Source organism: Hipposideros armiger, unplaced genomic scaffold (genome assembly GCF_001890085.2).
Source record: "Hipposideros armiger isolate ML-2016 unplaced genomic scaffold, ASM189008v1 scaffold_454, whole genome shotgun sequence".
NCBI classification, from domain to species: domain Eukaryota; kingdom Metazoa; phylum Chordata; class Mammalia; order Chiroptera; family Hipposideridae; genus Hipposideros; species Hipposideros armiger.
In genome coordinates, this window is record NW_017731804.1 from 253,517 (window position 1) to 269,108 (window position 15,592).

The window sequence follows — 15,592 nt, forward strand, 5'->3', positions numbered from 1 at the left end:
GCTCTGCTGATGCGAGCTGTGCTTCACTGGGCCCCCAGGTCCCAGTCGCCAGGTCCCACCCAGCACAGTACGCTCTCCTTGTCTGCAGGTGAAACCCCTATGCGCTGGCCTCAGGAAGGAGCCCACAGAGGTGCAGCCACTGGGTAAGAAAGCCCAAAGCCCTGGGATTCTCAGCTCTGCCCCAACAGGGCGGGCTTACCTGCCTCCGCTGGCCTGACCACCAGGCGCTGAGAGTCAGAGCTGGGGAAGGCTGGGTGCTCACTGTCAACACTCACGCAGGCTGCTGAGCTGCGGAGCTGGAGGCAAACATGACACTGTACCTCCCAATGTGTGTTGAGTGGACAATGACTGAAGGAGTGACTGGGAGGCTGAAGCTTTCCTCCTACGTGAGTTTTGTCACCAAATGAGGCAATCCTCTCACAGGGCTGTCTGTTTCGAGCACAGACGTGTTTACTCACCTCTGAGCCTCAAGTCTCATGGCTGACAGGGGGGGTGCACAATAAACGTCCACTGAACTTTATTAAATCAATGGATGACATCATAGAGAAAGTGGGAGGTGGGAGCCGGGGCCAGGGGAGGGGACAGGAACGACGAAGAGTTCTGAAGCGGAGGGTGCTGACGGCTCCTGAATGAGCGTGCTGAACGCCATCGAGCTGTACATTTAGAAATGATTAAGGTGGTGACTTTTATGTTATGTGTATCCTACCACAATTAAAAACTGAAATTTTAAAAAGTCAGTGGGTGATGGATAAACAATAGAATGAACTGGGCCGGATCACAGCTGCCAGGGTACAGCATGTTAGATTAAAAACAGCCACAAACTCTGTGACTCTCCACGGAGGGCTGTGATCTATTCCCTCACACCTGAACCGGGCTGGACTGTGCCTCGGCTTAACCAGCAGGACAGAGCAGAAGGGACACTGTGGCTGCCAAGCCTGCCCAGGGGACTCTTCTACTGCCACGAAGCGGCCCAGGCTGCTCTCGGGACACATGGCCCAGCCGGCAGCCAGCACCAACCAGACACAGAAGTGAGGTTACTTCAGAGGAGCCAGCTCCCCTCGTGCTGTCAGGTGACACGTGAGCCACCCAGGCAAGGCCAATAGAAGAGCAGCCCGCAGCGCCCTGAAACTTCCGGCCACCAGAATCATGAGGAAATACCACGGCCACTTCAGCCATGGCACTGTGGGGCCATCTGCTACGTTAGCATAACTGACAGAGGGGAGGAAGGCGGCCCCTGATGGCAGCGAGCAAGGGCGTGCGAGTTTCCAGTCCTGCACTTGGAGGTCGGGCCACCTGCCCTGGCTGAAGCCATCTCCATCTGCAGCTCTCCAAAGAGGCTCTGATCAGGGTGTCAGTCCTAAGGCAGCGTGTGACAAAGCCTGGGGAGCAGGGTGCGGGGTGCTCTGAGCCCAGTGCTGGGGATAAGAGGGAAGGCTTTCTAGAACTTGGTGCTGACTCGTGAAGGCGCAGGTCGGGATCCGCTCCTGTGCTCTCCGGAACGTTCTCCACAGGTCCTAGCACCAAAATGCACGTGACCGCGAGAGAGCAAACCGAAAACTGAGGACACAGAGCCCAGCAGTTCGTGAAATAAGCTGGTTTTCTTGTCAAAAGGGTACATGGGCTGGAACTGAGAACTCTGCGTTAAAACGGGTGACATCGTAACATGATTTTATTGAGCCTTCTCAATTCACCAGGTTCCTAAGAGACCCGGCTGGTATCTGTGGACAGTAGTACCAGCACAAGTGTGATCCATGCTGGCCCGGATTAGCTGTCCTATTCTCGAGACGTTTTCAGGCACCTGTCCCCCACACTGGCCCCAGGGGTTGAGCCCCATCCGAGCAGCTGTCTCAGGCAGGCACCACCCCACCCTTGTCCTGGAATGCCATCTGCACAAGTTAATAATACACAAACCGTGCTGTCCTGCAAACAGCTGATTCAGGAACACTTAACAAGGTAAAGTCTTGAGAGCACAGGCATTCTCCTGGGGCACACGATGGACTTAGGCCTCAGGATATTTTCACGATGCATTTTGACTTTTCTGTGTCTTCATCACTGTGATATCATCAGAGAGCCCAGCCGAGGAAAACCTGTCCTTCCCTGGCTGAACCCTGGCCCAGTGTTTTATTTTAAGACACAGGCCCCGGGCCGGCAGAGTGGCGCGTTGGTTAAGAGCTCTGAGCAGCAGGGCCCCGGTTTGGATCCCACATATGAGGGCCAGTGACACTGCCCTCCACAGCTAAGATGCTGAACAACAGCTCAACCTGGAGCTGGGCTGCCGTGAGTCACCGGCGACGGCGACGGCGTAGGCTGCAGCCCCTGCATGCAGTGGGCTGCCATGGGCTACCATGTGTAGCCAGCAGCCAGCGTGAGCAGCCAGCAGCTGGTGTGAGCTGCCAAGAGCCGCTGTGAGCGGCCGTCCAGAGGCTGGCGACCGATCTGCCTTACCCGGGAAGAGCACAATAATACCAACATGGGCCAGGGAAGCAACGTCCTCCACAACTAGACTGAAGAACAAACGGACAGCAACTTGTCTGTTCCCCTCCCCCAACTCCCCAATTAAAAAAATTAAAAACAAAACAAAAAAAGACACAGGCCCCTTGCCAACCCTCACTGCTTTGCCCCCTCTGACCAGCCGTCCTCTCCCCAAAAGCCCCCATTTCTAGTGAGAAAAGCAACTGTAGGAACCGGAGAAAATCCAAGAACCAAGACCCTTCAAGTGTCAGTGCTTGAAAGCCCTGCTCTGGCACCCCATCATCCTCAGCGCCCCTATTATGAAAAGAACCTTCCAATACACAGTACCGACTGTTCTAGAACTCAGGGAATCCGGGACTTCTCCCTTCTTTTCCATGGGTCACCGGCCATTTTGCTGCTTATTAATGCGCTTCTATTGGGGCAACTAGGGACGACAGGGAAGTGAAGTAAAATCAGTCAAGCTTGATGCTCTTAAGCAGCTCTGGCAACGATAATAACAATAATAATAATAGTAATTATGATGATGATGAATGACTGGCAGGCCGGAGTTAGCGACCCCAGTCAGCCTGCGTTAGCTAACACACATGCACCCACGGGCCGTTTCAGCTCCACGCGGTACAAAGGGTGTCTCCCTTCCTCTCGCACCTTTGGGCCGATTCTTCTGGTGATTTCAATGGCTCTGCAACCTCGTCTCTGCCGCTGCCTCTCTGCTGTCCCCACACCAACCCAACCTCCTGCCCCTGATGCCCTTCTGATTTCATTTTAAGAAAAGCAGCTGTTACCCCCCACCCCCCAATTTTCTTTTTAAAGCCTCCCTCACAGCGCTGCCTTATGGAGCACGTCACCAAGGTGCTCGGCGCTGGTAGGCAGAGGCAGGAGCCGGAAGGCCCCCAACGGGGCCCTGGGGGACGCTGCGGTGCCAGGATAGCGATCACACGCCCGTGTCCTGGTCGTCGCCGTCCCTCCCCGCCTCTCCCTTCCCAGCAGCAACCACCTGCAGCCTGGCCGTGGGGCTGCTGCCTCCTGAATCCATTAAAAGCTGAACGAAAAATACATAACGATGGGATTCTTTCTAAAAGGACAAACAAATCTAAATTTAATCCAACTTACCCTTGTTTCCCAGGAGAAAGGAGCAGAGTGCTCATCTTGCCAAGTTATATCCTGAAATAAAAAGAATAAATCTGAAATCCAAACCCAAACACCCCACGCAAACATCCCCCAAGGCCACGGAGGAACCAAAATTTAGGAATAATCCCAACTCCTGGCTTGCAACAAGCTTGCTGCTCTGTGAAGAATGTGCTGACCTCCTCGTGTGGTTGTGCCCTACCTTTCCGGCCGAGGCGGGCAGGCACATGCCTGCGCGGCCAAGACAGACATCGATGATGGGGAAATTGGGTAGAAAGGAAAGGGGCTCTAGGGCTCAAGCCCACCAGTGAGAGGCAAGTGGCCATGGGAAGGTGACTTGGTCTTTCGAGCCTCAGTTTCCTCATCTGCAGAAAGAGAATCCCTCTTCCCTTGCAGGGGAGTCACGAGAACTAAACGGGGTAACATAATAAAAGAATGCCAGGCAACAACCTGCCAGTCAACGCCAATACATCTGACCCATCCTTCTTCCATATGCCTACCAGAGCTCTGAAAGGCATTGATCCGCAAAATCAATAAAGAAAACTCCAATTCAATGCAAATGCCTAATTATAACGAGAACTCTGACATCACTCCCCACCCTCACCAAACAGAACAGGAAAAATAGCCCTTCAGGACAGTGACTATGACTTTGACCTTGAATTCATTATGTCTGCTCACTGGTCTCACAAATGACGGGGAAATGGCCTTTCCCTGTGTACCCCTCCAACCCCCCCCCCAGTCGTCTTCCTGTGCTAGCAAGTGTCATTTCAGGGCCCAGCTTCTACTGGGGATATTTTTCTGAACCAAAAATTAGGACATATTGAAAAATACAGATTGAAAATGGGACAAAATGTTTTAAGTGAGACTCCTTCCATAAAGCACCCCACGTACATTACGTCTTCTCTCCACCCTGCCCCCAGGTGCTCCCGGATGAGCTGGGTTCCCTGGCTTCCCTCCTCTACAAGGCAAACCGTCTGCAGCCAGGCCTGCTTCCTTCAGAGCTGACTCCAGCCCCTGACTCCTGAACCTCTGAGCTGGTCTGCATGTCTGCTATCACTCCTGGCTGCTGGGCTAAACCTTAACATGAGAGGGAGTGTGGGCCACTGCCTTCCCATTTGGAATTTCAGCTACACCCAAGTGACTTCTCAATTTATAAACTTTGTCCCTCCAAAAATGGAAACGGGCTGTCTGCAGGAATGTGAGTTAGCAAACCTCTGTGGACAGGAGCCTCCCAGCAGAGGCCTAGGTTCCTACACCCCAGTGTGTGTGTGTGTGTGTGTGTGTGTGTGTGTGTGTGTGTGTGTGTGTGTGTGTGTGTGTTGGGGGTTGGGAGTGCACTTGTGCTAAATGACCTGAGAGTCTCTACAATTCTATGATCTCAGGACCCTCTAAGTTCCTCTTAGAAGTAACAGAACAAGGTAGACTTTGTTTTCAGGTGGGAAAAATAAAGACAGCTGCTGGAATGTAAATATCACTTATTCTAGATTTGAACCTGTGGGAGAAAGTAAAGAGAATTCAATTGACAAGTATACAGTCCTTCTATTCAGAGGTGGGGCAGCCCAGTGGCCACCTCAGTGGACAGAGAAAGCGTGTGGACATTTACTGGGCAGGCAGGGAAGGGGGCAGGACCACTGGCCAAGGGCAGGGCACACCAGAGCTGGATGCCCTTACATGTGATACGATCTATCTTCTAAATATTAATTATGCAGTATGAGTCCCTTTGTAATCTGCAAAGATTAAAAAATTACGATTTTTGGTGTTGGGAGGTGAATGAGAACAAGACCGGGGCGGTGGGCCAGCCATCTCCAGTGGGCACAGCCCGCATGAGCTGAAATTCCAAGGGGTCAGAGACAGAGAGGCCGCTGTGCTTTCTCCCCAACTTGGTGTCAAGAGTCTTTTGTTTACTTCAGCAAGAAACTGAGTCAAGGGGCAAATTCCTTAGATTTCTGCAATTCTGAGCTCATAAAAAATAATACAGTGCTTAAGAAAAGTAAACATGCCAAACAAAAATGTGATTGAAGTTCTGATGTCAGCCACTGGCTGCACACTCCGGCCACAAAAAGCGCTGGCGGCAAGAACAGGCTCCCAGGCAGCTAGATGTAAAACGGCCTCAGGATTGCAAAGTGGCAGCGTCCATACACGCACACACAAACATACACATGTGTGCACATGCACATACACACGTGTGTGTACACACACTGCTCTTTCTTCTACTCCCATGATTACCAGCAGCAACCAGGATGCGGACAGTCACAGGCTGTGGACAGTCACATGTTTCGGTGGTTGCTTGGAAGGCTCCCGCACCTGTCCTATGGTCTAGCCACCAAAACACATCTGCTACTGAGACCACAGGGCACCCGGCAGGCTTCACTTGGGCCAAGAGTTACCCTCTGAGTAAAACCCTGCTTCATAAAAGCCACCCAGACCAGAGACAGCACTGTGTCTCTCTGGAAACAATTTCTTCTCTGGAGCACTGCATGGGACAAAAAGCAAAAGGGAAGCTGCAGAGGGCCACGGGACATAGCCCCAGGCCATTATCAGAGGCCAGAGCACCCGTGGCAGGCTCTGCGGGTCCCCACGTGGCTCCAAGGACTCAGGTGGACACGCACTGAGTGTCTTTCTCTACCATGCGGAGGCCTGAGCTCTTGCTGTTTGTTGTCTGGGAAATGTTCTTCCTACACAGTGTCACCTCCTAACAGAAATAGTATTTTTTAAAATAAGAATACACATTCGCTGCCCATAGTCCTGGAATGTGTATTCACAGGAAAGCTCCAGACCTGGTAAGAAAGGGACCCCAGGTGCTTGAACACCTCTGGGGGCCCCAGACATTTGACTGTTGGAGGTTGCAGCCAGCGGTGTGCGGAAGCCGCCTGCAGCAGCTCATCAATGACTGTGGCATTGCTGGCAATGACCTCAGTGTACACTTAAAAATGGAGAGTGGTCAACTTTATGTAATGTATATTTTACTACAATTAAAAAATCTAGAAAGACTACATACTGTGTGATTCCAACTATTCGACATTCTGGAAAAGGCAAAACCATGGAGACAGCAAAAGGATCAGTGGTTGCCGGGGTGAGAGGGAGGGAGGGATGACCGGGTGGGGCACAGAGGGGTTTAAGGACAGTGAAATGCTCAGAACCAAACTGTAACGAAGGGTACTTTTCTCAAAACCCATAGAATGTTCACCAAGAGTAAACCCAAGGCAAAACATGGACTCCGGACAACAGTGCAGTGTCAGCGTAGGCTCCACCGCGGTAACGCGTGCCCCCCCACCCCCCGCAGTGGGGAGTATTGACAGTGGGGGATGGGGTACCTGTGGGCAGATGGGGGGTAGGCTGGAATTCTCTGCACCTTCCACTCAACTTTGCTGAGAACCTAAAGCTGCCCTAAAAATGAAAATCTATTTTTCCAAAAAGTGTGTGCACCCGCCCCCGGGGAAAAAAAACCCCACAAAGGTAATACATACACAAAGCTCTTCATTTCCTAATTAGTAGATTTTGCTACTACCTATGCTCTCGAGGCTATTTGCATCTACTGCTTCTGTGAGATGGAAAGTGCATCTATCACACAACACAAGGTGTTGCCACCCACACCACCAACTCCCGGCCATCACCTGGGGGCTTGCACATCGGGCCCATCCGCCTCACTCCCCTGGAGCCGGCCTGACACATTTCCCAACACACCTTGGCTGCAGCCAATTCACCACATTCTACATTAAAAGTAACTTCTGCGATTCAATTTTTAAAGGACTTTGGTAATTTTGCTTCTGAAATTATTTGGTTATAAGTAACTTTTCTATAATTGGCTATGATTTCTCTGTAAAAGTCATGACTATTCCAAAAGTATTCTAAAATGAGAAACTCTGGACTTCAAATTCATTTCAAATGTGGTGAAATTTTATAAACATTCACCTTTCCTCTTAATGAACGTTGAGTAGAGACTCTTGAGCATTGCTTATTTTATAACTTTCTTTCCAACTTTTGGGCCTGTGAACTTTATTGTTGCTTCTTCAGGGTGTGGGACAGAAACAGCACCTATGGGTGGCACTGTCTGTAGTGGGTGTCCCTTAGGTCCCCCTCAGGTCAGCCCCCAGAGGAAGTGGGGAGCGTGGGCTTTCTGAAGTCACCTGTGAGGTCTCACCACACAGAGCCAGCACACAGGAAGCAGCCCTCTCCTGTAACAGGCAAAGACTTGCTTCCGCAGCCCCCGGCAGCCCCCTGAAAGCTTCATCTACACTCTGGGTGTCTCTGAAGGACAGGCTGGGGGGCCTTCCTGCAGCTCTATGGCGCACCTGTCACAGTTATCCAGTGGGAATGGCCCCCTGCCTGGGTCCTTACTGGACTTGGGCTCACACTGGAACTGTCCTCAGTTACGAGACTCAGGATTCTGAGGAGCGCTCCAGCCTAGCAGTTCTCGGACCTGGCCGCAAACTAGAATCACCTAGGGTGCTGTTTCAACAGGCAGAATCTGTGGGTCCCACCTGGCTTAGCTTTACAAGACCGACAACTCCCTAGGTAATGCCCGTGTGCCATTCCACTGGGCGATTCCACTGGGCAGCTCGCCCGGTTCAGTCCTTCACAGGATGCCCAACGCCCTCTTCACATTGGGAACACCTGGCCACAGAGCCATGTGGGCGGCGCTCACTGACCCCCCACCTCTGCCTACCCAAGCCACACCCTGAGCAGAGATGCCCTCCATCAATGCTACTGGGTGGCCCTCATCATCCCCAAATAAGGACGTCTCCTAAAGCAGCCCTGGTCCAGGCTGCTCTCAAGAGCGGCCCAAAGTTTTCTGGGCTCTCACACGCCCTGCTGTGGAGCAGGCAAAACCGTGGCTGTGTGCATTAGCACAACCAGTTTACTGGTTTGCTGCAAGCCTTCGACGTAGCGAGAATCGTGTTTCCTTCTCTTCTTCCCCGGCATTCAGAGAGCAAAGAGAAATGACTACACCTGCACCTCCCACGGCGGTGCTGCCAGGCCACCGTATGTCCCACAACAGCGCTACTGGGCCACCGTATGTCACAGGCAGGAAACACTCCTGTCCGCGACACTCAGGACACTGGGCACAGATCGGTAAGGTCACCTCTCACCCGGAGGGCTCGGTTTCTAAACGTTAGATTACCAACCATGATGTGCCCCAAAAATGTAGCTGATTTTTCTTGAGTGAATCAGCAGCGTCAGGAACCCGGAATATTGCAAGGTGCTCAATGGAATCATCAATTGTCACTGCACTCCCGAAGTTCGTGAGTTAGGGGAGGTTCTGGTTGCTAGATGGTGGCATCTTGGCTGACTGGTAATTAGTTTAAACTGTGAAATGCTATAAGCTAGAGAAATAAGAAATAAGGCCCAGCCTGCAGGAGTGGGGCAGACACTCCCCTAGGTTGCTGCCTGTGTCATCCCTATAGTGACGTCGGGTGGCCCGGGCCTCTTGGCACATCCAACATTCTTCGTGGCGAACTGTTCAGGGTCAGTCTGTACCCAAAGCCTATTAGAAACAGGTGAGGCAGTCACACTCCTTGGTATTTACCCAAAGGAGTAGGGAATGTGTCCACACAAAAGCCTGTGCATGGATGTCTACAGCAGCTCTATCCATAATCACCACAATCGGAAGCAGCCGATGTCCTTTGGTAAGTGATGGATAAATAAACCACGGGACATCAGACAGTGGAATATTAGTCAGTGCTAAAAAGAACAAGCTATCACGCCATGAAACGAGATGGAGGAGCCTTAATGCGCATTGTAAGTGAAAGAGCCAAATGAGAAGCCTGCACACGGTGTGATCCCAACTGTATGAGCAAAGATGCGCATGATTTTGCCTCCAAAGGGCAGTGAAACACTCTGTGTGACACTGTGATGGGGGGTGCATGTCATTATACGTTTGTCCAAACCCACAGAATGCACCACCCTGAGCGTGACCCTAACGTCAACTGTGGACTCCGGGTGACAGCGACGTGTCCGTGTAGGATCATCGATTGTGACAAATGGACCCTGTGGTGGGGGATGTCGCCCGTGTGGAGGAAGGCTGTGCATAACAAGGTGTATGGGAACTCTCTGTACTCCCCACTCAATTTCGCTGTGAACCTCAAACTGCTCAAAAAAATAAAGTCTACTAAAAAGGGGGTGGGAGGAGTGAGAAAGAAGAATCATTAAAATACGCGTCTGCTCTGTTTCACTAACTGCTTATTCGTAGGGACTATTGCTTATCTATTTATGGAATTGATGCTTTTCCCTTTGACTTGCAATATATTTAACTCTGCTGAGATAAGAGAGTTTCCATAAGTGGGAGTGCAGTTCTGCACTTCCAACACCAGACGAGCAGCAGTGACTGAACTGCAGGACACAAAGTCGCACGCAGGCCTCCACGAGCACGCGACACCATCATGGTAATGGGAGCAGGGGTGGGTTGGGGAGAGCCTCGGCAATGAGCAGAAAAGTGACTGGGAAGTTTAAACACACAGGCCTGGTTGTTTTTGTTTTTTTTTTTTTGAGAAATGGATATTTTTTCCAGTACTGACGGAATCTGTTGCTTAGAGTGTAAAAGTGACTCCTAGCAATTAAATAGTGACTCCAGACCAGCAGACGTGCTTTCCAGCTCTGCACCCCACTCCCTGCCTGACAGTGAACTAGTCATTTAATTTCTGTGACAAAGCTCTTCCCTGGCAGCCAGGGAGCCACCCTCCCACTCAGCTCCCGGGGCTTGCCTGGAGCCCCGGGGGTGCAGGGTACCTGCCAGGGGCTCCTCTGGACACAGAATCATCAGTGTGAAAGGGAAGCCCCTGCAAGGGGCCCACAGCCACCCCCCTGCAGCCTGAGCAACTGGATCTGCCACGGCCAGGGCTCAGAAGCCCAGGTGCAGGGACGCGAACCACCACATCCACCCTGTCATCTTTTCTAAAAACATCCATGGATCTGCCAGGCAGAGGCAGGAATCACGATCATTCATTCCACCGTCCTTAAAAAAACAAGTCCAGAATACTGAGAAAGTAACTCTCAAATTTCCTTTTTGTTTTTCTGCCAATGGCAGAAAAAGGAAAAGGCCGAGCTGCTAACGTGGAAGGGGAAGAGGTCCCCTCCCGGGTCACAGGTCTGGTGTCAGGGAGCCATCTATCTAGCTAAACTCAGGGTTAACAAAGATTTAATTGTACAGGAAAGTTCTGGAAGGATGCTAGCAACTGCCTCGTAATGCTGCTTCTGCACTGTTTGAAACTTGTAACAGTTAACACACAGGTGCATGACTTTATAAACTTATAATTTAATTAGTTTATTTTAAAAAACAAATGCCTACGCTAGCCAGCCTAGACCCTAAGGAGGGAGGGCGAGGCAGGCCCTTGGTAGGCGGTCCCAAGGACGCCCAGTGGACAAGTGGCCAGCAGCAAGGTTAGCTGACCTGGGGCATTCCACACTGACCCCAGGCCTCCTGAGGCACCAGAGCTGGGTGGGCTGCAGGGCTGGGGCCTTTAGAAGCCTGCAGGAGGAGCACCCTCAGGCACGCGTCAGGGAGGCCAAGAATCAGCCCCCAAAAAGGAGGTAAAGGCCAAAATGAATAAGAGAGCCATCAGCATGCCCTCAGGATCCTGCAGGAGCGGGAGGGGCCCAGGGGACACGTCCACCAGCAGCGGGTCCTGCTAAGCTATTGAAGGAGGCAGAGCTGTCCAGCTCCAAGGCCTTACTTAATACTCCGGGTTCTACAGTTCGCAATATCCAGACCAGGGTCCCCAGGGCTGGCATATGGAAACACTGCTCATACCTAGACCCACCGACATTACACAGGGGTTAGAAGAGGCAGCTGCTGAAATTTCCAGGGTCACCACCTTATGGCCTGTTTTGAGCCAAGAATGTGGGACAGAGCTCAGAGCCCTATAACTCTCCCAACATACACAGATCCTGCGCCGTCCTGGCAAGGAGTCTGGGAGTCGGGCGGGGAGCAGAGCAACGCATTCCTACAAATTCAGGGTATTTTTTTTTTCCTCCTTGGTAACAGGAAGCAGCAGAAGCAGGCTGGGGGATCTCCAAACCCTTCTAAAATGCAGACCTTTCATCGCCCAAAGTAAGCCATTGTCAAAACTTCACTGCTGGAGGAAGAGCCGCAGTGAGAAGCATGGGACCGCAGGTCTGTTAAAAGCATCTGCTTGCAAACCTGCCGTAAGCCAATATCTGTGTCTGCTCCAAGGCAGGCCTGCCAGCCTGAGAGAAACCTCCGGAGCCACTGGTTTCGGAGAGCAGGGCGGGGGGGGGGGGGCATCCTAGGAGGGCAGCGCCAGGCTGGGGCCATGGCCAGGACTGGGCTCCGGGTGTGAGACTCCAGGTGCTTTGCACCGCAGAGATGATGGGGGCAGGAGGGGATGGTGGCCTTGTCATGAAGCTGTACTGAAGTCACATGTTCACACTGGGGACTTTTAAAGCAGCCACTGAAGATAATGGGAAGACTGAGCACCCCCAAGCTAGAATGCCTCTAGCTTCTAATATACAACAGACTTGCAGATACATTTGCTCAATTGATTTCCAAGGTCGGGAGAACTGAAAATCCAATAGGCCCGTCACAGCTTCAAGGCTAGTCACCCAGCAAGGCTGGTCTGGGCCTGCTCTTCTCCCTTTACAGATGGTGGCAAGGGCAAAACCCAACACATACATACTGGTCCTACACAGAGCAGTACCACTGCAGAGACAATTCCACATGTGCATGAGTCCTGACCTCACTCACGGCCACCAAGAGCTAGGACCATCAATGTACAACCCAGCTTCTACTTGTTTGTCCTGAAGTGCAAAAGAAGGACTAGATGATGATCACGTTTGGAGGCTATATTTGCATGAGCTCACTTAAAGTGTTGTCATGTGAAATATAAAAATGTTACTGGCGATGGGGGAGGGGGTATCCAAAGAAACAGGCCACGACCTTGTCTTTCAGAGCAGCTGAAAGGGGGGCTCGATCCTTGGCTCGTGAGACTGCCAACGAGGAGACAGGCCACACTGCATTGTGGACAGAGCAAAGCGAGGCTTCAAACATGTGCCCCAAGGCACGTCACCCGGGCCCCCAGGGCAGGGAGGCTCCCACATGGCCAACTCCAGGCTTAGTGACAGCACGAATTTGTTTATTTCATGATAGTCAGTGATTTTCGCAAGTGAAAACGGAGAGATTAGCTAATAATATTAATATTCTCACCATTAGCAGCTGCAACCATTAAGCCCATAGGCCTTTCATATACATTATCTCCAATATCATCCTGCTATTATTCCCACCACAGAGGTGAGGAAACTGAAACTCAGAGAAGCTAGTGATTTACCACCATCAAAACAATCAAAAGGCCGGTCGATGAGAGGGACCAAAATGCAAACCCAAGACTGAATACAAAGCCCTGGCTCGTTCTGTGGTTCTTTTACAGACCTAGCAAAGGCCCTGGGAACCAGCACACAGGGGAGGGGTCCTTCATCTAAGGATGAGCGAAGCCCGCCCCTGCTTATCATCTGAGGGCACACGCTGGCAAGAGCAAGAACTGAGGTTCACCGGGAGCACCATTTGTCAGAGGTCCGTAGGGACGGCAGGTGTGGTCGGGGAGCATACTCCCTTCTGTGCTTGGCTGTGGAGGCTCCTGGGGTCACATCAGAAGACAGATCAAGTGGGAAGGGACAGAGTGCCCTAGTCAATCTGGTTTAGGGCCCTTTTGAACAAACCTGGGGCCACCTATGAGGGCTGCTTTGTCCAGCAGCCTACCCAGGGCCACGCCCTACATTGTCCTTATCCATCACCCCTTGTGCCTGGGTGCCAGCCCTCCTCCATCAACGGCCCTGCTCCTGGGCATGAGACCACTAACTCCACTTTGGTGCCAACTTTTGCCAGGTCCAGGGGTTGCATGTTAAACTCCCCAGTGCCAATAAGCCAAACAGCGACTGCAGGCAAAAATACACCCTGGATAATGTTCCACGGACCCCTCGTCAATTCAGTGTCCCTAGCTCTCTGTCATCTGTGCTGAGGTTGGTCAGAGGCATTCTGGGGCATTCTCTCAGCCTGTTTTGCAAAACTGAGCTCAGTTCTGAAAAACAGGACTGGTTTGGTCTTGGAAGGACATGCTGGTACCACAGTGAACAGTTCCATTTGCTTTTAAATCACACTGGGTTTACAGATTCAGAAACAGCTCACTCTGACACCCAGTTAAGGAATCAGGGTACAAAATTCACTTGGCCACATCTTTGCTTATCAGTGACAGTAGGCCCTTATATGGTATGGGCTTTTGATGATAAGCAGGCCTGTGGATATTCTTAGCCAGACACCAAACTAAGGAAAACTGAGTCACTGGTCAACATCTGTAAGTACAGTACTTGCAGGTTTATTTCCTCTCATGTTTATTTCTTCCTGATTTTTCCAAAGAGAAGCTGCCTGCATTTTCATCACCCAAATCTGAGCACAAACCCTGCAAACACCTTTAGAGAGACATGTATTTGCACACTGAAAATGTCTGAGCTCTAGAATACATTTAAACTTATATTTTCGTCTCTCCAGTTTACCACTCTGTTTTTCCTGGCAAAGCCTTCAGAGTTTAAAGTCTAATGGAGACTTTTCTTTTGATTCCGTCAGAATAAGGCAGTTCTGGCAGTATGTTTCTGTCCTTTCACACTCCCTCACATTAAAGTGGGTTTACGACCACAAATATGTTGTATTAATGTCTCAGCACACCCAAACCCGAAAATCACACTTAAACCTCATTCTTAACCAGAATTCCTCCTTCAGTCCACAACTTCCTGGGAAAAGCTCTCCAAGCCCAGCCCCTCCTCCCTGCAGGCGCACAGCCTTTACAGAGGGTAATCTCATTTTTATACTTCTCCCTCCTTTCGTCTTGGCCCTTCATGGCAAAGTGGAGTTTGAAAGACCAAATAAATACAGTGCGAAACCTAAGGGCACCAAACAGGTTTCAGTTAAACACATTCCAGGAAAAAGACCACATTTCTGAGTAGCACAGAACACTCAGACCCCTGTGACTTAGTATGAGTCACCCCCGAGGTTTTTCTAGTACAGCTGCCGTGTTTCTTCCTTCAGTGACCACCCCTCAAGAAGTCTGGGCACGGGGTCTAGGTCAGAGACACACAGACCTGCCCTTAAACGTACCGCGTCTTGCTGGAGCTCATTAAACTTACCCCTTAGTTTTTCGGTGGAAAAACGGGGCCGCTGTGCTCCCTGAAAACAAAGCTACATACACATCGTGCTCACTCAGGAACTATCTTAGGGCTTTGGGTTTCGCCTCCTTATCTTGGATGGCACCTCTTCCTTCTAGATATCTTGCTTGGCCACTTCACTTTCCCCATACAGCTCAAAAATATTAATATATATAATTTCCTGAGCGCCTTCCTTAAGTCACCCACGGGCATACACTAAGTGGCAGCGTGGATTAGCGCCCAGGCTCATCGGGCTTAAAAAGTCCTATTGCTTCCACTTCGCTCGGCCTCGCTCAGGAGCAGCTAGCTGTCTTCAGCTCCGGTGAGGCCCAGCGGGGCAGGTCTTGACAGACGGTCCCGAAAGACCTCCTCTCGGCGATGCTCCCCAAGCCCCCGGGGAGCTCCCGCCCCGGCTTCCGGCTCCGGGACGCCCCTCGCACCCACTCCCATTCCTGCGCCTCATCCTCTCCGGCCCCCGCCACCGCGACTCAGGGGCCGACCCCACCGGGGCAGGTCCCGCCCGGCCGGGGCGCCTACCTCGTCCCCGAAGCGCACCACTTTCTGGCCCGTGGGCCCGCGCAGGCCCGGGAAGCGCGCGAGCTCCGCGGGGTCCCCGGGCTCCCCGGGGTCGCGGGGCGCGGGGACGCTCGGCCCCACCAAGCACCGGTCGATGATCTCGTCCTGCTGCGCGGGCGGCAGCCGCGCCCACTCGGGCCCATACTTCTCGCGGATCTTCTCCTTGTCCTGCATGATCTTCCTGGCCATGGGGCTCAGCGACGAGAAGTAGGTGAAGCGCTTCCGCTCCCGGTCGTCCAGAGGCCGGTTCCCGCTCATGACGGCCGAGCGCGAG

At 52.0% G+C, this 15,592-nt stretch overlaps 1 protein-coding gene across 4 annotated transcripts in view; it reads right to left on the reverse strand.

Moving 5' to 3' along the window:
* Positions 1-15,592, reverse strand: part of CUNH1orf198 (chromosome unknown C1orf198 homolog) — a 32,142-nt gene that overhangs the window by 15,701 nt on the left and 849 nt on the right. The window contains exons 1-2 of one of the 4 annotated variants that reach the window (XM_019665852.1): positions 15,280-15,586; positions 3,583-3,633 (exon numbers count right to left, since the gene is read on the reverse strand). In XM_019665852.1, coding sequence (XP_019521397.1) covers positions 3,583-3,633; positions 15,280-15,576 — 348 coding nt within the window. In that variant the 5' untranslated portion in view covers positions 15,577-15,586. Of the gene's footprint in view, positions 1-199; positions 2,131-3,582; positions 3,634-15,279; positions 15,587-15,592 lie in introns of those variants that run through there. The other 3 variants (XM_019665854.1, XM_019665853.1, XM_019665855.1) reach the window with 3 other exon arrangements.